General features: G+C 48.4%; 1 protein-coding gene across 1 annotated transcript in view; it reads right to left on the bottom strand.

The window, feature by feature from the left end:
• Positions 1-6,937: 6,937 nt before the first annotated feature.
• Positions 6,938-24,154, bottom strand: part of LOC121840009 (neuroblastoma-amplified sequence-like) — a 64,428-nt gene continuing 47,211 nt past the window's right edge. Inside the window, exons 4-6 of the mRNA XM_042301126.1 lie at positions 17,509-17,662; positions 12,696-12,827; positions 6,938-7,548 (exon numbers count right to left, since the gene is read on the bottom strand). Coding sequence (XP_042157060.1) covers positions 7,273-7,548; positions 12,696-12,827; positions 17,509-17,662 — 562 coding nt within the window. The 3' untranslated portion in view covers positions 6,938-7,272. The remainder of the gene's footprint in view (positions 7,549-12,695; positions 12,828-17,508; positions 17,663-24,154) is intronic.

Raw genomic sequence — 24,154 nt, 5'->3', positions numbered from 1 at the left:
GATTCTGTGGAGGTCCTTTACTTAATGTATGAGGTGTGTTCAGTGCTCTCTCTCTCTCTGATTCTGTGGAGGTCCTTTACTTAATGTATGAGGTGTGTTCAGTTCTCTCTCTCTCTCTCTCTCTCTCTCTCTCTCTCTCTCTCTCTCTCTCTCTCTCTCTCTCTCTCTCTCTCTCTCTCTCTCTCTCTCTCTCTCTCTCTCTCTCTCCTCTCTCTCTCTCTCTCTCTGATTCTGTGGAGGTCCTTTACTTAATGTATGAGGTGTGTTCAGTTCTCTCTCTCTCTCTCTCTCTCTCTGGAGGTCCTTTACTTAATGTATGAGGTGTGTTCAGTGCTCTCTCTCTCTCTGATTCTGTGGAGGTCCTTTACTTAATGTATGAGGTTCAGGGGGATCTTCTCTTTCTTCAGTCACAGGGTCTCAGTCACAGGGTCTCAGTCACAGGGTCTCAGTCACAGGGTCCTCGTTTTACACTATTCTCATTTTCCACCCTGCACCTATAACATTTCTCTTGAGAGGGTTGGTGTTCTCTTATAACAGTGATGGTCTGTGTGGAAGATGACATCTCTTATGGGCCCATTGTTGTAGCAGTCGGAAAAAAGTGTCTCTGGATTGTCCATGAGGAGCCTCTCTTTCCGTGCCTTGTCATTTTTAATATCCAAGGGGTACTATACTGCACAGAGGGAAGCCAGCGAGCAGGGGGCAAAAGAGACCTCTGCATTTGGGTGGGAGAGGAACTCTGCTGCCGTTGTTGGGCTTCACACCTCTCACTTCACACAGATTAATGTTGCAGCCGGTTCTGTTGTTTTCCTAGCAAGCTTGGTAGCCTTTTAACTGAGCATTTGGCCGCTATAAAGTTAAATATCTAGAGATGATTGTAATGTTATTTAATTCTAAACTTTCGAAGTAGCTTCAGATTGAACAAAACTCAGATCCAGGTTGGATGATCAGTTTGTGTTTCTAACTCTAATTCTCTCTAAAACATTAACTCTAATTCTCTCTAAAACGTTACCTCTAATTCAATCTAAAACATTAACTCTAATTCTCTCTAAAACGCTAAATCTAATTCTCTCTAAAACGTTACCTCTAATTCAATCTAAAACATTAACTCTAATTCTCTCTAAAACGCTAAATCTAATTCTCTCTAAAACGTTACCTCTAATTCAATCTAAAACTTTAAAATTAACTCATCCTCTCTCTAAAACTCTCTAAACTCGCTCTAAAATTAACTCATTCCTCTCTAAAACTCTCTCTAATTCTCTCTAAAACAAACTCATTCTCTCTCTGAAACTCTCTAAAACTCTAACCACTCTAAAACTAACTAATTCTCTCTCTAACCTCTCTCTAAAACTAACCCATTCTCTCTCTGAAACTCTCTCTAAAACAAACTCATTCTCTCTCTAACCTCTCTCTAAAACTAACTCATTCTCTCTCTAACCTCTCTCTAAAACTAACTCATTCTCTCTCTAACCTCTCTCTAAAACTAACTCATTCTCTCTCTAAAACTAACCCATTCTCTCTCTGAAACTCTCTCTAAAACTAACTCATTCTCTCTCTAAAACTCTCTAACCTCTCTCTAAAACTAACTCATTCTCTCTCTAAAACTCTCTCTCTAAAACTCTCTAAAACTCTAACCACTCTAAAACTAACCCATTCTCTCTCTAAAACTCTCTAACCTCTCTCTAAAACTAACCCATTCTCTCTCTAAAACTCTCTAACCTCTCTCTAAAACTAACCCATTCTCTCTCTGAAACTCTCTCTAAAACTCATTCTCTCTCTAACCTCTCTCTAAAACTAACTCATTCTCTCTCTAAAACTCTCTAACCTCTCTCTAAAACTAACCCATTCTCTCTCTAAAACTCTCTAACCTCTCTCTAAAACTAACCCTCTCTCTAAAACTCTCTAACCTCTCTCTAAAACTAACTCATTCCTCTCTAAAACAAACTCATTCGCTCTCTAAAACTCTCTAACCTCTCTCTAAAACTAACTCATTCTCTCTCTAAAACTCTCATTCTCTCTAAAACGAACTAATCCTCTCTCTAAAACTAACTAATCCTCTCTCTAAAACTAACTAATCCTCTCTAAAACTCTCATTCTCTCTCTAAAACGAACTAATCCTCTCTCTAAAACTAACTAATCCTCTCTCTAAAACTCTCATTCTCTCTCTAAAACTAACTAATCCTCTCTCTAAAACTCTCATTCTCTCTCTAAAACTAACTAATCCTCTCTCTAAAACTCTCATTCCCTCTCTAAAACTCTCTCCCCTTCCCCCCTTGCTGTACTCATCTTCTTTCTCTCCAACTTTCACCACCTCCTTCTCCCTTCTCTCTACCTCCATCTTTTTCTCACCTGCTGGATAAGAGATTCCCTTTGTTCTGTCTGCACAGGGGCTTTCCTCTCCTCCCTCTCTTTTCTCCCTCTGCGCCACAAAGGACTTAGACGTGAGTTAAATGCATTCTTAGAAAGAGATAACGTCTCTCCTCCTTCTCTTCCCCTGAGGGGTAAATGTTATTTTCCTCCACTCTCGCTCTCTACCTCCCAACTCACTCTCTCTCTCTCCCTCCCTCCCTCCCTCCCTACTCTCTCTACCTCCCAACTCACTCTCTCTCTCCCTCCCTCCCTCCCTACTCACTCTCTCGCTCTCTACCTCCCTCCCTACTCTCTCTACCTCCCTACTCTCTCTCCCTCCCTCCCTACTCTCTCTACCTCCCTACTCACTCTCTCTCTCTCCCTCCCTCCCTACTCTCTCTACCTCCCTACTCACTCTCTCTCTCCCTCCCTCCCTACTCTCTCTACCTCCCTACTCTCTCTCCCTCCCTCCCTACTCTCTCTACCTCCCTACTCTCTCTACCTCCCTACTCACTCTCTCTCTCTCCTCCCTCCCTACTCTCTCTCCCTCCCTACTCTCTCTCTCTCTCTCTCTCTCTCTCCTACTCTCCCTCCCTCACTCTCTCTCTCTCTCCACCCTACTCACTCATTCTCTCCCCACCCTACTCACTCTCTCTCTCCCTACTCACTCTCTCTCCCTCCCTACTCACTCTCTCTCTCCCTCCCTACTCACTCTCTCTCCCCCTCCCTACTCACTCTCTCTCTACCTCCCTACTCACTCTCTCTCTCCCTCCCTACTCACGCTCTCCCTCCCTACTCACGCTCTCTCCCTCCCTACTCACGCTCTCTCCCTCCCTACTCACGCCTCTCCCTCCCTACTCACGCTCTCTCCCTCCCTACTCACGCTCTCTCCTCCCTACTCACGCTCTCTCCCTCCCTACTCACGCTCTCTCCCTCCCTACTCGCTCTCTCCCTCCCTCCCTCCCTACTCACTCTCGCTCTCTCTCTCTCTCTCTCCCTACTCACTCTCTCTCTCCCTCCCTACTCACTCTCTCTCTCCCTCCCTACTCACTCTCTCTCTACCTCCCTACTCACTCTCTCTCCCTCCCTACTCACGCTCTCTCCCTCCCTACTCACGCTCTCTCCCTCCCTACTCACGCTCTCTCCCTCCCTACTCACGCTCTCTCCCTCCCTACTCACGCTCTCTCCCTCCCTACTCACGCTCTCTCCCTCCCTACTCACGCTCTCTCCCTCCCTACTCACGCTCTCTCCCTCCCTACTCGCTCTCTCCCTCCCTCCCTCCCTACTCACTCTCGCTCTCTCCCTCCCTCCCTACTCACTCTCGCTCTCTCCCTCCCTCCCTGCTCTCTCTCTCTCTCTCTCCCTACTCACTCTCTCTCCTCCCTACTCACTCTCTCTCTCCTCCCTACTCACTCTCTCTCCCTCCCTACTCACTCTCTCTCTCTCCCTCCCTCCCTACTCACTCTCCCTCTCTCCCTCCCTACTCGCTCTCTCCCTCCCTCCCTCCCTACTCACTCTCGCTCTCTCCCTCCCTCCCTACTCACTCTCGCTCTCTCCCTCCCTCCCTACTCACTCTCGCTCTCTCCCCTACTCACTCTCTCTCTCCCCTCCCTACTCACGCTCTCTCCCTCCCTATTCACGCTCTCTCCCTCCCTACTCACGCTCTCTCCCTCCCTACTCACGCTCTCTCCCTCCCTACTCACGCTCTCTCTCCCTTCTTCTCTCTCTCCCTCCCTACTCACTCTCTCTCTCCCTCCCTACTCTCTCTCTCTCCCTCCCTACTCACTCTCTCTCTCCCTCCCTACTCACTCTCTCTCTCCCTCCCTACTCACTCTCTCTCTCCCTCCCTACTCACTCTCTCTCTCTCTCCCTACTCACTCTCTCTCTCCCTCCCTACTCTCTCTACCTCCCTACTCACTCTCTACCTCCCTACTCACTCTCTCTCTCCCCCTCCCTACTCTCTCTACCTCCCTACTCTCTCTACCTCCCTACTCTCTCTACCTCCCTCCCTACTCTCTCTACCTCCCTACTCACTCTCTCTCTCCCCTCCCTCCCTACTCTCTCTACCTCCCTACTCTCTCTCCCTCTCTCTCTCCCCCTCTCTCTCCCCTCTCTCTCCCTCCCTCCCTACTCTCTCTCCCTCCCTACTCTCTCTCCCTCCCTCCTTCCCTCTCTCTCTCTCTCCCTACTCTCCCTCCCTCACTCTCCACCCTACTCACTCATTCTCTCCCCACCCTACTCACTCTCTCTCCCTCCCTACTCACTCTCTCCCTCCCTACTCACTCTCTCTCTCCCTCCCTACTCACTCTCTCTCTCTACCTCCCTACTCACTCTCTCTCTACCTCCCTACTCACTCTCTCTCTACCTCCCTACTCACTCTCTCTCCCTCCCTACTCACTCTCTCTCCCTCCCTACTCACTCTCTCTCTACCTCCCTACTCACTCTCTCTCTACCTCCCTACTCACTATCTCTACCTCCCTACTCTCTCTCCCTCTACCTCCCTACTCTCTATCCCTCTCTCTCTCTCCCTCCCTTCCTCCCTACTCTCTCTCTACCTCCCTACTCTCTCTACCTCCCTACTCACTCTCTCTCCCTCCCTACTCACTCATTCTCTCCCTCCCTACTCACGCTCTCTACCTCCCTACTCACGCTCTCTACCTCCCTACTCACGCTCTCTCCTCCCTACTCACGCTCTCTCCCTCCCTACTCGCTCTCTCCCTCCCTACTCGCGCTCTCTCCCTCCCTACTCGCTCTCTCTCCTCCCTACTCGCGCTCTCTCCCTCCCTACTCGCTCTCTCCCTCCCTACTCGCTCTCCCTCCCTACTCACTCTCTCTCCCTCCCTACTCACTCTCTCTCCCTCCCTACTCACGCTCTCTCCCTCCCTACTCACGCTCTCTCCCTCCCTACTCACGCTCTCTCCCTCCCTACTCACGCTCTCCCTCCCTACTCACGCTCTCTCCCTCCCTACTCACGCTCTCTCCCTCCCTACTCACGCTCTCTCCCTCCCTACTCACGCTCTCTCCCTCCCTACTCACGCTCTCTCCCTCCCTACTCACGCTCTCTCCCTCCCTACTCACGCTCTCTCTCTCTCTCCCTCCCCACTCTCTCTCCCTCCCTACTCACTCTCTCTCTCTCCCCTCCCTACTCACTCTCTCTCTCTCTCCCCTACTCACTCTCTCTCTCCCTACTCACTCTCTCTCTCCCTACTCACTCACTCTCTCTCTCTCCCTACTCACTCTCTCTCTCTCTCCCTACTCACTCTCTCTCTCCCTCCCTACTCACTCTCTCCCTCCCTCCCTACTCACTCTCCCTCCCTCCCTACTCACTCTCCCTCCCTCCCTACTCACTCTCCCTCCCTACTCACTCTCCCTCTCTCTCCCTCCCTACTCGCTCTCTCCCTCCCTCCCTCCCTACTCACTCTCGCTCTCTCCCTCCCTACTCACTCTCGCTCTCTCCCTCCCTCCCTACTCACTCTCTCCCTCTCCCTCCCTCCCTACTCACTCTCGCTCTCTCTCTCTCTCTCTCTCTCCCTACTCACTCTCTCTCTCCCTCCCTACTCACTCTCTCTCTCCCTCCCTACTCACTCTCTCTCCCTCCCTACTCACTCTCTCTCCCCCTCCCTCCCTAAACTCTCTCCCTCCCTAATCTCTCTCCCTCCCTAATCTCTCTCCCTCCCTAAACTCTCTCCCCTCCCTACTCTCTCCACCCTCTCCGTCCCTACTCTCTCTCTCTCACTACTCTCTCCACCCTCTCCGTCCCTACTCTCCCCTCCCTCCCTACTCTCGCTCTCCCTCCCTCCCTACTCTCGCTCTCTCCCTCCCTACTCTCGCTCTCTCCCTCCCTCCCTACTCTCGCACTCTCGCTCTCTCCCTCCCTCCCTACTCACTCTCTCCCTCCCTACTCACTCTCTCCCTCCCTCCCTCCCTACTCACTCTCCCTCCCTACTCACTCTCTCCCTCCCTCCCTACTCACTCTCTCCCTCCCTCCCTACTCACTCTCTCTCCCTCCCTCCCTACTCACTCTCTCTCTCCCTCCCTCCCTCCCTACTCTACCATCCCTCCTCACTCTCTTTCTAGCTCCCTACCCTCCCTCCCTCCCTCCCTACTCACTCGCTCCCTCCCTCCCTACTCACTCGCTCCCTCCCTCCCTACTCACTCGCTCCCTCCCTCCCTACTCACTCTCTCTCTCCCTCCCTCCCTACTCACTCTCTCTCTCCCTCCCTCCCTACTCACTCTCTCTCTCCCTCCCTCCCTACTCTAGCATCCCTCCTCACTCTCTCTCTAGCTCCCTACCCTCCCTCCCTCCCTCCCTCCCTCCTCACTCTGTCCCTCCCTCCCTACTCTCTCCACTCTCTCCCTCCCTACCCGCTCCCCCTACGGTCTCTGAAGAAGAAAGCCGTTTCCAAAAGGGAAACTTTCAGATGTTTTCCAGACCTAAAAAATAGTCTGTCAAGACGACTCCGCGTGGATCCAGGAACAACAACAAACAAACGACTGGAAAAGATAATCACTGAATACAACCAGGAAAACCAGCTCATTAGACAGATCTATTTCAAATCACCTTCCAACTTAATCAATTGTAGGACAACAATTAGTATTTAATTGGATTAATATGGATTTTAACTCTTTATTTGTGTTATATTTCAGGTCAAAGCACGTGTATCAGAACACTGGACAGCCAATCGTAAAAACAGCAGAATGAGTCGTCCACTTAATGACATGAAACAACAACATCCTATTAGCCAATTACAGTGCTAGTGAGAGAGAGCTGGTGTGCGTGCGACAACACCCAGCCACTCAGTGTATGAGGTTTTCAGAGCCAATTTGTTTCTAGTAATGAATAGAGATAACATTATGAAACACAATGACAGCGGCTAAACCATCTAGAGTCAATAAGAGCGTCTGTCCGGTGTCCTCTCCAGTACCTCAGAGCCACTTCTTAATGACAGTGAGCGCTGTAGTAAACGTGCTGAGGCCCGGGTGAGTTCCACGGTAGACCAGAAGCAGGGAGCCGGCCTGAGCTCGGTACCCAGCCTGGAGCAGCTCTGACGCAGCCTTCTCCACGTCCCAACCTCCCTCCCGGTGTCTGGAGAGCAGGTGGGCGCTGAGAGGAGGGTAGAGGGGGGACGGTACACACCCCACCAGGAGACCAGCATCCAGCAGGAGAGACAGGAGCTCTGGGTCGCAGGTAGAGTCACACACCTGGGAGACAGGGTACATGGTTAAAATCACAGGAGACCCCAACCTCAAGTTTCCTCCTTCATCTATGTCCTACCGTGACCCCTGAACTCCCCTTTTGAGTTTGTGTCACTGTGTGTGAGTGTGTGCATGCTGTGGTGTGTTCTATTCATTTAGCTGATCAGCTCCCATATCAAATCTGATTATATTTGTCATATGCGCTGAATACAACAGATGTAGACCTGAGTGAAATCCTTACTTTCGAGCCCCTAACCAACAATGCAGTTTAAACAAATATGGATAAGAATAAGAGTCAATGTGGAGGCTAGGCTATATGTGGACAGGGGTACCGGTACAGAGTCAATGTGGAGGCTATATACAGGGGGTACCGGTACAGAGTCAATGTGGAGGCTATATACAGGGGGTAATGGTACAGAGTCAATGTGGAGGCTATATACAGGGGGTAATGGTACAGAGTCAATGTGGAGGCTATATACAGGGGTACCGGTACAGAGTCAATGTGGAGGCTGGAGGCTATCAATGTAGAGGCTATATACAGGGGTAATGGTACAGAGTCAATGTGGAGGCTATATACAGGGGGTAATGGTCAGAGTCAATGTGAGGCTATATACAGGGGGTACCGGTACAGAGTCAATGTGGAGGCTATATACAGGGGTAATGGTACAGAGTCAATGTAGAGGCTATATACAGGGTGTTACGGTACTGAGTCAATGTGGAGGCTATATACAGGGTGTTATGGTACAGAGTCAATGTGGAGGCTATATACAGGGTGTTATGGTACAGAGTCAATGTGGAGGCTATATACAGGGTGTTATGGTACAGAGTCAATGTGGAGGCTATATACAGGGTGTTACGGTACAGAGTCAATGTGGAGGCTATATACAGGGTGTACCGGTACAGAGTCAATGTGGAGGCTATATACAGGGGGTCAATGTGGAGGCTATATACGGTACAGAGTCAATGTGGAGGCTATATACAGGGGGTGGTACAGAGTCAATGGGAGGCTACAGAGTCAATGTGGAGGCTATATACAGGGTCAATGTACCGGTACAGAGTCAATGTGGAGGCTATATACAGGGGGTACCGGTACAGAGTCAATGTGGAGGCTATATACAGGGGTACAGAGTCAATGTGGAGGCTATATACAGGGGGTAGTCAATGTGGAGGCTATATACAGAGTCAATGTGGAGGCTATATGGTACAGAGTCAATGTGGAGGCTATATACAGGGGGTACCGGTACAGAGTCAATGTGGAGGCTATATACAGGGGTTATGGTACAGAGTCAATGTGGAGGCTATATACAGGGTACAGAGTCAATGGGCTATATACAGGGTGTTATGTACAGAGTCAATGTGGAGGCTATATACAGGGTGTACCGGTACAGAGTCAATGTGGAGGCTATATGGTACAGAGTCAATGTGGAGGCTACCGGGTGTTATGGTACAGAGTCAATGTGGAGGCTATATACAGGGGGTACCGGTACAGAGTCAATGTGGAGGCTATATACAGGGGGTACCGGTACAGAGTCAATGTGGAGGCTATATACAGGGTGTTCAATGTGGAGGCTATATACAGGGGGCACCGGTACAGAGTCAATGTGGAGGCTATATACAGGGGTACCGGTACAGAGTCAATGTGGAGGCTATATACAGGGGGTACAGAGTCAATGTGGAGGCTATATACAGGGGTAGTCAATGTGGAGGCTATATACAGGGTGTTATGGTACAGAGTCAATGTGGAGGCTATATACAGGGGTACCGGTACAGAGTCAAGGCTGTGGAGTCAATGCTATATACAGGGGGTACCAGAGTCAATGTGGAGGCTATATACAGGGGGTACCGGTACAGAGTCAATGTGGAGGCTATATACAGGGGGTACCGGTACAGAGTCAATGTGGAGGCTATATACAGGGGTACCGGTACAGAGTCAATGTGGAGGCTATATACAGGGGGTACCGGTACAGAGTCAAGAGTGTGGAGGCTATATACAGGGGGTACCGGTACAGAGTCAATGTGGAGGCTATATACAGGGGTACAGAGTCAATGTGGAGGCTATATACAGGGTGTTATGGTACAGAGTCAATGTGGAGGCTATATACAGGGGGTACCGGTACAGAGTCAATGTGGAGGCTATATACAGGGGGTACCGGTACAGAGTCAATGTGGAGGCTATATACAGGGTGTACCGGTACAGAGTCAATGTGGAGGCTATATACAGGGGGAGTCACCGGGGGTACAGAGTCAATGTAGGGCTATATACAGGGGGTACAGAGTCAATGGGAGGCTACAGAGTCAATGTGGAGGCTATATACAGGGGGTACCGGTACAGAGTCAATGTGGAGGCTATATACAGGGGGAGGCTACAGGGGTACGGTACAGAGTCAATGTCTATATGTCAATGTGAGGCTATATACAGGGGGTACCGGTACAGAGTCAATGTGGAGGCTATATACAGGGGGTACCGGTACAGAGTCAATGTGGAGGCTATATACAGGGGGTACCGGAGTCACAGAGTCAATGTGGAGGCTATATACAGGGGGTACCGGTACAGAGTCAATGTGGAGGCTATATACAGAGGGGAGGCTACAGGGGGTACGGTACAGAGTCAATGTGGGGGTAGGCTATATACAGGGGGTAATGGTACAGAGTCAATGTGGAGGCTATATACAGGGGGTAATGGTACAGAGTCAATGTAGAGGCTATATACAGGGTGTTATGGTACAGAGTCAATGTGGAGGCTATATACAGGAGGTACCGGTACAGAGTCAATGTGGAGGCTATATACAGGGTGTTATGGTACAGAGTCAATGTGGAGGCTATATACAGGAGGTACCGGTACTCTTAACCCCTAAACAGCTGGTTGCTCCAGCCTCTACAACCAAATTATACTACTATGTGTGATATGGAGGGGTTGGCTAACAGCAGAAGACCCATTCTGTGTGTCACACGGAGAAGAAGACCCATTCTGTGTGTCACACGGAGAAGAAGACCCATTCTGTGTGTCATACGGAGAAGAAGACCCATTCTGTGTGTAATACAGAGAAGACCCATTCTGTGTGTCACACGGAGGAGAAGACCCATTCTGTGTGTCACACGGAGAAGAAGACCCATTCTGTGTGTAATACAGAGAAGACCCATTCTGTGTGTCACACGGAGAAGAAGACCCATTCTGTGTGTCACACGGAGAAGAAGACCCATTCTGTGTGTCATACGGAGAAGACCCATTCTGTGTGTCATATGGAGGAGGAGACCCATTCTGTGTGTCATTACGGAGGAGAAGACCCATTCTGTGTGTCATACGGAAGAGAAGACCCATTCTGTGTGTCATACGGAGAAGACCCATTCTGTGTGTCATACGGAGAAGACCCATTCTGTGTGTCATATGGAGGAGGAGACCCATTCTGTGTGTCATTACGGAGGAGAAGACCCATTCTGTGTGTCATTACGGAGGAGAAGACCCATTCTGTGTGTCATACGGAGGAGAAGACCCATTCTGTGTGTCATACGGAGGAGAAGACCCATTCTGTGTGTCATACGGAGGAGAAGACCCATTCTGTGTGTCATACGGAGAAGACCCATTCTGTGTGTCATACGGAGAAGACCCATTCTGTGTGTCATACGGAGGAGAAGACCCATTCTGTGTGTCACACGGAGGAGAAGACCCATTCTGTGTGTCACACGGAGGAGAAGACCCATTCTGTGTGTCACACGGAGGAGAAGACCCATTCTGTGTGTCATACGGAGAAGACCCATTCTGTGTGTCATACGGAGGAGAAGACCCATTCTGTGTGTCATACGGAGGAGAAGACCCATTCTGTGTGTCACACGGAGGAGAAGACCCATTCTGTGTGTCACACGGAGGAGAAGACCCATTCTGTGTGTCACACGGAGGAGAAGACCCATTCTGTGTGTCACACGGAGGAGAAGACCCATTCTGTGTGTCACACGGAGGAGGAGACCCATTCTGTGTGTCATAGGGAGGAGAAGACCCATTCTGTGTGTCATAGGGAGGAGAAGACCCATTCTGTGTGTCATACGGAGAAGACCCATTCTATGTGTCACACGGAGGAGAAGACCCATTCTGTGTGTCATAAGGAGAAGACCCATTCTGTGTGTCATACGGAGAAGACCCATTCTGTGTGTCATACGGAGAAGACCCATTCTGTGTGTCATACGGAGAAGACCCATTCTGTGTGTCATACGGAGGAGAAGACCCATTCTGTGTGTCATAGGGAGGAGAAGACCCATTCTGTGTGTCATAGGGAGGAGAAGACCCATTCTGTGTGTCATAGGGAGGAGAAGACCCATTCTGTTTGTCATACGGAGAAGACCCATTCTGTGTGTCATACGGAGGAGAAGACCCATTCTGTGTGTCATACGGAGGAGGAGACCCATTCTGTGTGTCACACGGAGGAGAAGACCCATTCTGTTTGTCACACGGAGAAGACCCATTCTGTGTGTCATACGGAGGAGACCCATCCTGTGTGTCATAAGGAGAAGGAGACCCATTCTGTGTGTCACACGGAGAAGACCCATTCTGTGTGTCATACGGAGGAGAAGACCCATTCTGTGTGTTACACGGAGAAGACCCATTCTGTGTTTCACTCGGAGGAGATGACCCATTCTGTGTGTCACACGGAGCAGACCCATTCTGTGTGTCATACGGAGGAGAAGACCCATTCTGTGTGTCATAGGGAGGAGAAGACCCATTCTGTGTGTCATAGGGAGGAGAAGACCCATTCTGTGTGTCATAGGGAGGAGAAGACCCATTCTGTGTGTCATACGGAGAAGACCCATTCTGTGTGTCATACGGAGAAGACCCATTCTGTGTGTCATACGGAGGAGAAGACCCATTCTGTGTGTCACACGGAGGAGAAGACCCATTCTGTGTGTCACACGGAGGAGAAGACCCATTCTGTGTGTCATAAGGAGAAGACCCATTCTGTGTGTTATAAGGAGAAGACCCATTCTGTGTGTTATAAGGAGAAGACCCATTCTGTGTGTCATACGGAGAAGACCCATTCTGTGTGTCACAAGGAGGAGAAGACCCATTCTGTGTGTCATAGGGAGGAGAAGACCCATTCTGTGTGTCATAGGGAGGAGAAGACCCATTCTGTGTGTCACACGGAGCAATACAGTATGTCAGTTACCTCGGTGGTGTTGTTGATCTGATCCAGGACCAGCTCTAACAGCTGTGGGTCTTGACTCTCGGTCATCAGTTTAAGAGCTGGGAGCCGTAGGCCTGGTTGATCCAGGAGCAGAGAGGACATGTGTCTGATACACTGTAGGGAAGGGGGGAGGAGGGAGGGGAGAAGGAGGGGAGAGAGAGGGGAGGGAAGGAAGGAGGGAAAGAGGGAGGGAAGGAAGGAGGGAAGGGAAGGATGGAAGGAGGGGAGAGAAGGAGGGAGGGGAGAGAAGGAGGGAAGGGAGGGGGAGAGAGAAGGAGGGAGGGGAGGGGAGGGAGGGGAGGGGGGAGGGAAGGAGGGAGGGGAGGGGGAGGGAAGGAGGGAGGGGAGGGGAGGGGAGAGGGAGGGGGAGGGGAGAGGGAGGGGGAGAGGGAGGGAAGGAGGGAGGGTGGAGGGAGGTAGGGATGAGGGATTGGGGGATGGGAGGGGGACACATGCAGTACATGTTAAATAGAGAGGTGCACGGCTGCATGGTGGTAATATACGGATATCAATCGCTCTCCCATCATGCTCTAGTGGTTTCATTCTGTAGGCTTTAAATTAAAAGAGTGTTCAGTCATCTCCTCTCCACACGAAGATTAGTATACCTTTCGGGGTAGTACTATCACCAGTAATATCACAAAGCATACCATTATACTACACTGTCTAGTTCTACACAGAATACCATTATACTACTGTCTAGTTCTACTTACAGAATACCATTATACTACTGTCTAGTTCTACACACAGAATACCATTATACTACACTGTCTAGTTCTACACACAGAATACCATTATACTACACTGTCTAGTTCTACACAGAATACCATTATACTACACTGTCTAGTTCTACACAGAATACCATTATACTACACTGTCTAGTTCTACACAGAATACCATTATACTACACTGTCTAGTTCTACACACAGAATACCATTATACTACACTGTCTAGTTCTACACACAGAATACCATTATACTACACTGTCTAGTTCTACACAGAATACCATTATACTACACTGTCTAGTTCTACACAGAATACCATTATACTACACTGTCTAGTTCTACTTACAGAATACCATTATACTACTGTCTAGTTCTACACACAGAATACCATTATACTACACTGTCTAGTTCTACACACAGAATACCATTATACTACTGTCTAGTTCTACACAGAATACCATTATACTACACTGTCTAGTTCTACACAGAATACCATTATACTACACTGTCTAGTTCTACACAGAATACCATTATACTACACTGTCTAGTTCTACACAGAATACCATTATACTACTGTCTAGTTCTACACACAGAATACCATTATACTACACTGTCTAGTTCTACACAGAATACCATTATACTACACTGTCTAGTTCTACACAGAATACCATTATACTACACTGTCTAGTTCTACACAGAATACCATTATACTACTGTCTAGTTCTACACAGAATACCATTATACTACACTGTCTAGTTCTACACACAGAATACCATTATACTACACTGTCTAGTTCTACACACAGAATACCATTATACTACTGTCTAGTTCTACACAGAATACCATTATACTACACTGTCTAGTTCTACACAGAATACCATTATACTACACTGTCTAGTTCTACACACAGAATACCATTATACTACTGTCTAGTTCTACACAGAATACCATTATACTACACTGTCTAGTTCTACACAGAATACCATTATACTACACTGTCTAGTTCTACACAGAATACCATTATACTACTGTCTAGTTCTACACACAGAATACCATTATACTACACTGTCTAGTTCTACACACAGAATACCATTATACCAGCTTCTTCAGGCAGAAGTTTGCATCCTGTAGCTCCAACTCCAAAAAGTTCTGGGACGCTGTGAAGTCCATGGAGAACAAGAGCACCTCCTCCCAGCTGCCCACTGCACTGAGGCTAGGTAACACGGTCACCACGATAAATCCATGATTATCGAAAACTTCAACAAGCATTTCTCAACAGCTGGCCATGCCTTCCGCCTGGCTACTCCAACCTCAGCCAACAGCTCCGCCCCCCCCCGCAGCTACTTGCCCAAGCCTCTCCAGGTTCTCCTTTACCCAAATCCAGGTAGCAGATGTTCTGAAAGAGCTGCAACACCTGGACCCGTACAAATCAGCTGGGCTTGACAATCTGGACCCCCTATTTCTGAAACTTTCCGCCGCCATTGTCGCAACCCCTATTACCAGCCTGTTCAACCTCTCTTTCATATCGTCTGAGATCCCCAAGGATTGGAAAGCTGCTGCAGTCATCCCCCTCTTCAAAGGGGAGAAACCCTGGACCCAAACTGTTACAGACCTATATCCATCCTGCCCTGCCTATCTAAGGTCTTCGAAAGCCAAGTCAACAAACAGGTCACTGACCATCTCGAATCCCACCGTACCTTCTCCGCTGTGCAATCTGGTTTCCGAGCCGGTCACGGGTGCACCTCAGCCACACTCAAGGTACTAAACGATATCATAACCGCCATCGATAAAAGACAGTACTGTGCAGCCGTCTTCATTGACCTTGCCAAGGCTTTCGACTCTGTCAATCACCATATTCTTATCGGCAGACTCAGTAGCCTCGGTTTTTCGGATGACTGCCTTGCCTGGTTCACCAATTACTTTGCAGACAGAGTTCAGTGTGTCAAATCGGAGGGCATGCTGTCCGGTCCTCTGGCAGTCTCTATGGGGGTGCCACAGGGATCAATTCTCGGGCCGACTCTTTTCTCTGTATATATCAATGATGTTGCTCTTGCTGTGGGCGATTCCCTGATCCACCTCTACGCAGACGACACCATTCTATATACTTTCGGCCCGTCATTGGACACTGTGCTATCTAACCTCCAAACGAGCTTCAATGCCATACAACACTCCTTCCGTGGCCTCCAACTGCTCTTAAACGCTAGTAAAACCAAATGCATGCTTTTCAACCGATCGCTGCCTGCACCCGCATGCCCGACTAGCATCACCACCCTGGATGGTTCCGACCTTGAATATGTGGACATCTATAAGTACCTAGGTGTCTGGCTAGACTGCAAACTCTCCTTCCAGACTCATATCAAACATCTCCAATCGAAAATCAAATCAAGAGTCGGCTTTCTATTCCGCAACAAAGCCTCCTTCACTCACGCCGCCAAGCTTACCCTAGTAAAACTGACTATCCTACCGATCCTCGACTTCGGCGATGTCATCTACAAAATGGCTTCCAACACTCTACTCAGCAAACTGGATGCAGTCTATCACAGTGCCATCCGTTTTGTCACTAAAGCACCTTATACCACCCACCACTGCGACCTGTATGCTCTAGTCGGCTGGCCCTCGTTACATATTCGTCGCCAGACCCACTGGCTCCAGGTCATCTACAAGTCCATGCTAGGTAAAGCTCCGCCTTATCTCAGTTCACTGGTCACGATGGCAACACCCACCCGTAGCACGCGCTCCAGCAGGTGTATCTCACTGATCATCCCTAAAGCCAACACCTCATTTGGCCGCCTTTCGTTCCAGTACTCTGCTGCCTGTGACTGGAACGAATTGCAAAAATCGCTGAAGTTGGAGACTTTTATCTCCCTCACCAACTTCAAACATCAGCTATCTGAGCAGCTAACCGATCGCTGCAGCTGTACATAGTCTATTGGTAAATAGCCCACCCATTTTCACCTACCTCATCCCCATACTGTTTTTATTTATTTACTTTTCTGCTCTTTTGCACACCAATATCTCTACCTGTACATGACCATCTGATCATTTATCACTCCAGTGTTAATCTGCAAAATTGTAATTGTTCGCCTACCTCCTCATGCCTTTTGCACACATTGTATATAGACTCCCCCTTTTTTTCTACTGTGTTATTGACTTGTTAATTGTTTACTCCATGTGTAACTCTGTGTTGTCTGCTCACACTGCTATGCTTTATCTTGGCCAGGTCGCAGTTGCAAATGAGAACTTGTTCTCAACTAGCCTACCTTGTTAAATAAAGGTGAAATAAAATTAAAAAAATACCACTGTCTAGTTCTACACACAGAATACCATTATACTACACTGTCTAGTTCTACACAGAATACCATTATACTACACTGTCTAGTTCTACACACAGAATACCATTATACTACACTGTCTAGTTCTACACACAGAATACCATTATACTACACTGTCTAGTTCTACACACAGAATACCATTATACTACACTGTCTAGTTCTACACACAGAATACCATTATACTACACTGTCTAGTTCTACACACAGAATACCATTATACTACTGTCTAGTTCTACACAGAATACCATTATACTACACTGTCTAGTTCTACACAGAATACCATTATACTACACTGTCTAGTTCTACACAGAATACCATTATACTACACTGTCTAGTTCTACACAGAATACCATTATACTACACTGTCTAGTTCTACGCACAGAATACCATTATACTACTGTCTAGTTCTACACAGAATACCATTATACTACTGTCTAGTTCTACACAGAATACCATTATACTACACTGTCTAGTTCTACACAGAATACCATTATACTACACTGTCTAGTTCTACACAGAATACCATTATACTACTGTCTAGTTCTACACAGAATACCATTATACTACACTGTCTAGTTCTACACACAGAATACCATTATACTACTGTCTAGTTCTACACAGAATACCATTATACTACACTGTCTAGTTCTACACACAGAATACCATTATACTACTGTCTAGTTCTACACAGAATACCATTATACTACACTGTCTAGTTCTACACACACTGGTAGCTGTTACCTGTGCAGGTAGTTTGTGTTTGGAGGGGTAGAGGGAGCGGACCATGTTCATGATCTCCTGACCCAGGTCCAGTCTGACCTCTGACCCGTGACCTCTGCAGCATTCTATTAAGGTAGAGGTCAACACCACCCAGGGGTTACGCTCACACTGAGCACTGAGGAGAGATGCAGAAAGAGAGGTTACTGTGTGGGTCTGTAAAATGTGTTGGTTCAAAACTATAACAGAAGACAGGAGGAGAGGAGGAACAGAAGGAGGGCTGAGGAGAAGACAGGATAACTGAGGAGAAGACAGGATAACTGAGGAGAAGACAGGACAACCGAGGAGAAGACAGGATAACTGAGGAGAAGACAGGATAACTGAGGAGAAGACAGGATAACTGAGGAGAAGACAGGACAACTGAGGAGAAGACAGGACAACTGAGGAGAAGACAGGATAACTGAGGAGAAGACAGGACAACCGAGGAGAAGACAGGATAACTGAGGAGAAGACAGGATAACTGAGGAGAAGACAGGACAACTGAGGAGAAGACAGGACAACTGAGGAGAAGACAGGACAACTGAGGAGAAGACAGGACAACTGAGGAGAAGACAGGACAACTGAGGAGAAGACAGGACAACTGAGGAGAAGACAGGATAACTGAGGAGAAGACAGGATAACTGAGGAGAAGACAGGACAACCGAGGAGAAGACAGGATAACTGAGGAGAAGACAGGATAACTGAGGAGAAGACAGGATAACTGAGGAGAAGACAGGATAACTGAGGAGAAGACAGGACAACTGAGGAGAAGACAGGACAACCGAGGAGAAGACAGGACAACCGAGGAGAAGACAGGATAACTGAGGAGAAGACCGGATAACTGAGGAGAAGACAGGACAACTGAGGAGAAGACAGGACAACTGAGGAGAAGACAGGACAACTGAGGAGAAGACAGGACAACTGAGGAGAAGACAGGATAACTGAGGAGAAGACAAGATAACTGAGGAGAAGACAGGATAACTGAGGAGAAGACAGGACAACTGAGGAGAAGACAGGACAACTGAGGAGAAGACAGGATAACTGAGGAGAAGACAGGACAACCGAGGAGAAGACAGGATAACTGAGGAGAAGACAGGATAACTGAGGAGAAGACAGGATAACTGAGGAGAAGACAGGACAACTGAGGAGAAGACAGGACAACTGAGGAGAAGACAGGACAACTGAGGAGAAGACAGGACAACTGAGGAGAAGACAGGATAACTGAGGAGAAGACAGGATAACTGAGGAGAAGACAGGACAACCGAGGAGAAGACAGGATAACTGAGGAGAAGACAGGATAACTGAGGAGAAGACAGGACAACTGAGGAGAAGACAGGATAACTGAGGAGAAGACAGGACAACTGAGGAGAAGACAGGACAACTGAGGAGAAGACAGGATAACCGAGGAGAAGACAGGACAACCGAGGAGAAGACAGGACAACTGAGGAGAAGACAGGACAACTGAGGAGAAGACAGGACAACTGAGGAGAAGACAGGACAACTGAGGAGAAGACAGGACAACTGAGGAGAAGACAGGACAACTGAGGAGAAGACATGAGGAGAGGAGGAACAGGAGGAGGGATGAGGTTGAGGGAGAAGACAGGAGGAGAGGAGGAACAGAACGAGGGAGAGAGAAAGTAGACAGCCATTAATTTAGCTGGTCAGCTCCTATCTGTCCTATTCATTTAGCTGGTCAGTTCCTATCTGTCCTATTCATTTAGCTGGTCAGCTCCTATCTGTCCTATTCATTTAGCTGGTCAGCTCCTATCTGTCCTATTCATTTAGCTGGTCAGCTCCTATCTGTCCTATTCATTTAGCTGGTCAGCTCCTATCTGTCCTATTCATTTAGCTGGTCAGCTCCTATCTGTCCTATTCATTTAGCTGGTCAGCTCCTATCTGTCCTATTCATTTAGCTGGTCAGCTCCTATCTGTCCTATTCATTTAGCTGGTCAGCTCACATCTGTCCTATTCATTTAGCTGGTCAGCTCCTATCTGTCCTATTCATTTAGCTGGTCAGCTCCCATCAGGGTTAGGGTCATGCCAGGGTTAGGGTCATGCCAGGGTCAGGGTCATACCAGGGTTAGGGTCATGGTAGGGGTAGGGTCATGGGTAGGGTCATACCAGGGTTAGGGTCATGCCAGGGTTAGGGTCAGGGTCATACCAGGGTTAGGGTTAGGGCCAGGGTCATGCCAGGGTTAGGGTCAGGGTTATGCCAGGGTTAGGGTCATGCCAGGGGTAGGGTTAGGGTCAGGGTCATGCCAGGGGTAGGGTTAGGGTCATGCCAGGGTTAGGGTCAGGGTTAGGGTCATGCCAGGGTTAGGGTCAGGGTCATGCCAGGGGTAGGGTTAGGGTCAGGGTCAGGGTCATGCCAGGGATAGGGTTAGGGTCAGGGTTAGGGTCATGTCAGGGGTAGGGTTAGGGTTAGGGTCATGCCAGGGTTAGGGTTATGCCAGGGTTAGGGTCAGGGTTAGGGTCAGGGTTAGGGTCAGGGTCATGCCAGTGGTATTGCCACTACAGCTGAAGGAAGAAACAGAGTTGTACCACCAGTTATATTATAATTTACATTTTCCAGATTAACTGATTATGGTTGTGAGGTCTGGGATCCAGTCACCAACGAAGAATTCTGACCCAAACTTAAGGAAAGCTTTGACTATGTACAGACTCAGTGAGAATAGCCTTGCTATTGAGAAAGGCCGCCGTAGGCAGACATGGCTCTCAAGAGAAGACAGGCTATGTGCTCACTGCCCACAAAATGAGGTGGAAACTGAGCTGCACTTCCTAACCTTCTGCCCAATGTATGACCATATTAGAGAGACATATTTCCCTCAGATTACACAGATCCACAAAGAATTTAAAACAAACCCAATTTTGATAAACTCCCATATCTACTGGGTGAAATTCCACAGTGTGCATCACAGCAGCAATATTTGTGACCTGTTGCCACAAGAAAAGGGCAACCAGTGAAGAACAAACACCATTGTAAATACAACCCATATTTATGCTTATTTATTTTATCTTTTGTACTTTAACTATTTACACATGACATTAGAAAATACTTTATTCTTTTGGAAGTTGTGAGTGTAATATTTACTGTTAATTTGACTTTTGTTTAAAATCTACTTCACTTGCTTTGGCAATGTAAATATGTTTCCCATCACAATAAAGCCATTGAATTGAGAGAGAGAGAGAGGGGGAGAGAGAGGGGCGGCACAGAGAGAGGGAGAGAGAGAGAGAGGGGGAGAGAGAGAGGGCGGCACAGAGAGAGGGGAGAGAGAGAGAGAGAGAGAGAGAGAGAGAGAGAGAGGGCGGCACAGAGAGAGGGGAGAGAGAGAGAGGGCGGCACAGAGAGAGGGGAGAGAGAGAGAGGGCGGCACAGAGAGAGGGAGAGAGAGAGAGAGAGAGGGGAGAGAGAGAGAGGGCGGCACAGAGAGAGGGGAGAGAGAGAGAGGGCGGCACAGAGAGAGGGGAGAGAGAGAGAGGGCGGCACAGAGAGAGGGGAGAGAGAGAGAGAGGGAGAGAGGGGAGAGAGAGGCACAGAGAGAGGGGAGAGAGAGAGAGAGAGAGAGAGGGGAGAGAGAGAGGGGCGGCACAGAGAGAGGGGAGAGAGAGAGGGGCGGCACAGAGAGAGGGGAGAGAGAGAGAGGAGGAGAGGAGGAGAGGTTGAGGGGATGGAGGAGAGGGTGAGGGGGATGGAGGAGAAGTTGAGGGGGACGGAGTGTGACAGAGAACAACCCACTAGAGAGGTGGCCACCCCCACAGAGAAGCCAGCAGAACAGCCCACCTCAGCACCCAACAAAAGTCTCGACACCACAGCAGAACAGTCCACACCAGACCCTGACCATAGAGTCGACACCACAGCAGAACAGTCCATACCAGACCCTGACCATAGAGTCGACATCACAGCACAACAGACAAATGAAGAACCCCAAGCCCAGCGGCTCTCACCCCCTCTGAGCACCCCCTGTCAGCCACCCTGATAGCCCTTCTGACAACCCCCACACCCACTGAGGACAAACACAAGACACAGATTGTACTACTTATGGACTCAAATGGGAAATATATCGAAGAAAAAAACTTTTTCCCAAACACAGTGTGTCTAAACTCTGGTGTCCAAACACCCAGCGCGCCCTAGACCTTCTGTCTGAGGCCAAACTAGGCTCACCCAGCCACATAATAATACACACAGGCACAAACGACCTGAGAGCACAGAGGGAAAGAGTGGCCACAGCACTGAAGGGAGTGATTGAAAAGGCTTCTTCTACTTTCCCCAACGCACAAGTGGTTATCTCCACCCTGCTACCACGAAAAGACTTCCACCCCGCCACAATACAGCGGGTAAATGCAAGTATTTCCCGTGACTGTGCCTCAAAACCAAACGTTTTCCTGGCCCACCACTCCACCCTGGACTTGAACAGCCTCTATGACCAGGTCCACCTCTACAAGGCAGCAGTGCCCACCTTTGCCCGGACTCTAAAGGACATCGCTCTCAAACGTATCCCCAACACTCTACACAGGAGCAACAGATCAATAGACACCCCACCCAGACCAGCGAGACACCCTCCCAGATCTGCAGGACCTCCCCTGGACCTACACATAGAGGACCCACGCCAAGAGGAATTACATCCAGACCACAGTACACCCAGACACATCCACACCCCCACCCCAACCAATCAACACCCCCACCCCGCGTCAACCATGCCCACACTCCATTTAGGCCCCCTCAGATCAGACCTATGCCACTCCTGCCCACCCCATGCACCCCACCCCCGCAAAGAGGGCCTCAACATGGAAGCCACACATACGCCCAGGTAGTGAGCGGGCAAACAGTCCCAACCCCCACTCTCACACTCGCCCAAGCCAATGGCATGTACCAGATGCTCAGCAGGCTCTGCTCACACTTACTGGCCTGAGGCTAAACCACGACCAACAACATTGGACACTCTATGGAACAAAAAGCCTTCACTATATTATCCTGGAATATCCAAGGCCTGAGGTCATCTGCCTTTGGCCTAAAGAGCAGAAACCCGGACTTCACCAAAGAAATCGGTAATACAGACATTGTCATCCTGCAAGAAACCTGGTATAGAGGAGATGGACCCACTGGTTGCCCTCTAGGTTACAGAGAGCTGGTAGTCCCATCCACCAAACTACCAGGTGTGAAACAGGGAAGGGACTCAGGGGGTATGCTAATTTGGTATAGAGCAGACCTAACTCACTCCATTAAATTAATCAAAACAGGAACATTCTACATTTGGCTAGAAATTCAAAAAGAAATTATCCTAACAGAGAAAAATGTCCTCCTGTGTGCTACCTATATCCCCCCACTAGAATCCCCATATTTTAATGAAGACAGCTTCTCCATCCTGGAGGGGGAAATCAATAATTTCCAGGCCCAGGGACATGTACTAGTCTGTGGTGACCTAAATGCCAGAACCGGACAAGAACCTGACACCCTCAGCACACAGGGGGACAAACACCTGCCTGGAGGTGACAGCATTCCCTCCCCCATATGCCCCCCTAGGCACAACTATGACAACATAACCAACAAAAACGGGTCACAACTCCTGCAGCTCTGTCGCACGCTGGGTATGTACATAGTCAACGGTAGGCTTCGAGGGGACTCCTATGGTAGGTACACCTATAGCTCATCTCTTGGCAGTAGTACTGTAGACTACTTTATCACTGACCTCAACCCAGAGTCTCTTAGAGCGTTCACAGTCAGCCCACTGACACCCCTATCAGACCATAGCAAAATCACAGTCTACTTAAACAGAGCGATACCCAATCATGAGGCATCAAAGCCAAAGGAACTGAGTAACATTAAGAAATGCTATAGATGGAAGGAATGCAGTTTGGAAACCTACCAAAAAACAATTAGGCAACAACAAATTCAATCCCTCTTAGACAATTTCCTGGGTAAAACGTTCCACTGTAATAGTGAAGGTGTAAACTTGGCAGTAGAAAATCTTAACAGTATATTTGACCTCTCAGCTTCCCTATCAAATCTAAAAATCTCAAATAGAAAACCGAAGAAAATTAACAATAATGACAAATGGTTTGATGAAGAATGCAAAAATCTAAGAAAGAAATTGAGAAACCTGTCCAACCAAAAACATAGAGACCCGGAAAACCTGAGTCTACGCCTTCACTATGGTGAATCACTAAAACAATACAGAAATACACTACGGAAAAAGAAGGAACAGCATGTCAGAAATCAGCTCAATGCAATTGAAGAATCCATAGACTCTAACCACTTCTGGGAAAATTGGAAAACACTAAACAAACAACAACACGAAGAACTATCTATCCAAAATGGAGATGTATGGGTAAACCACTTCTCCAATCTCTTTGGCTCTATAACAAAGAATAAAGAGCAAAAACATATACATGATCAAATACAGATCTTAGAATCAACTATTAAAGACTACCAGAACCCACTGGATTCTCCAATTACCTTGAACGAGTTACAGGACAAAATAAAAACCCTCCAACCCAAAAAGGCCTGTGGTGTTGATGGTATCCTCAATGAAATGATCAAATATACAGACAACAAATTCCAATTGGCTATACTAAAACTCTTTAACATCATACTTAGCTCTGGCATCTTCCCCAATATTTGGAACCAAGGACT

The sequence above is a fragment of the Oncorhynchus tshawytscha genome, linkage group LG18 (genome assembly GCF_018296145.1).
Source record: "Oncorhynchus tshawytscha isolate Ot180627B linkage group LG18, Otsh_v2.0, whole genome shotgun sequence".
Lineage (NCBI taxonomy): Eukaryota > Metazoa > Chordata > Actinopteri > Salmoniformes > Salmonidae > Oncorhynchus > Oncorhynchus tshawytscha.
This window is presented reverse-complemented; position numbering and strand designations above follow the sequence as displayed.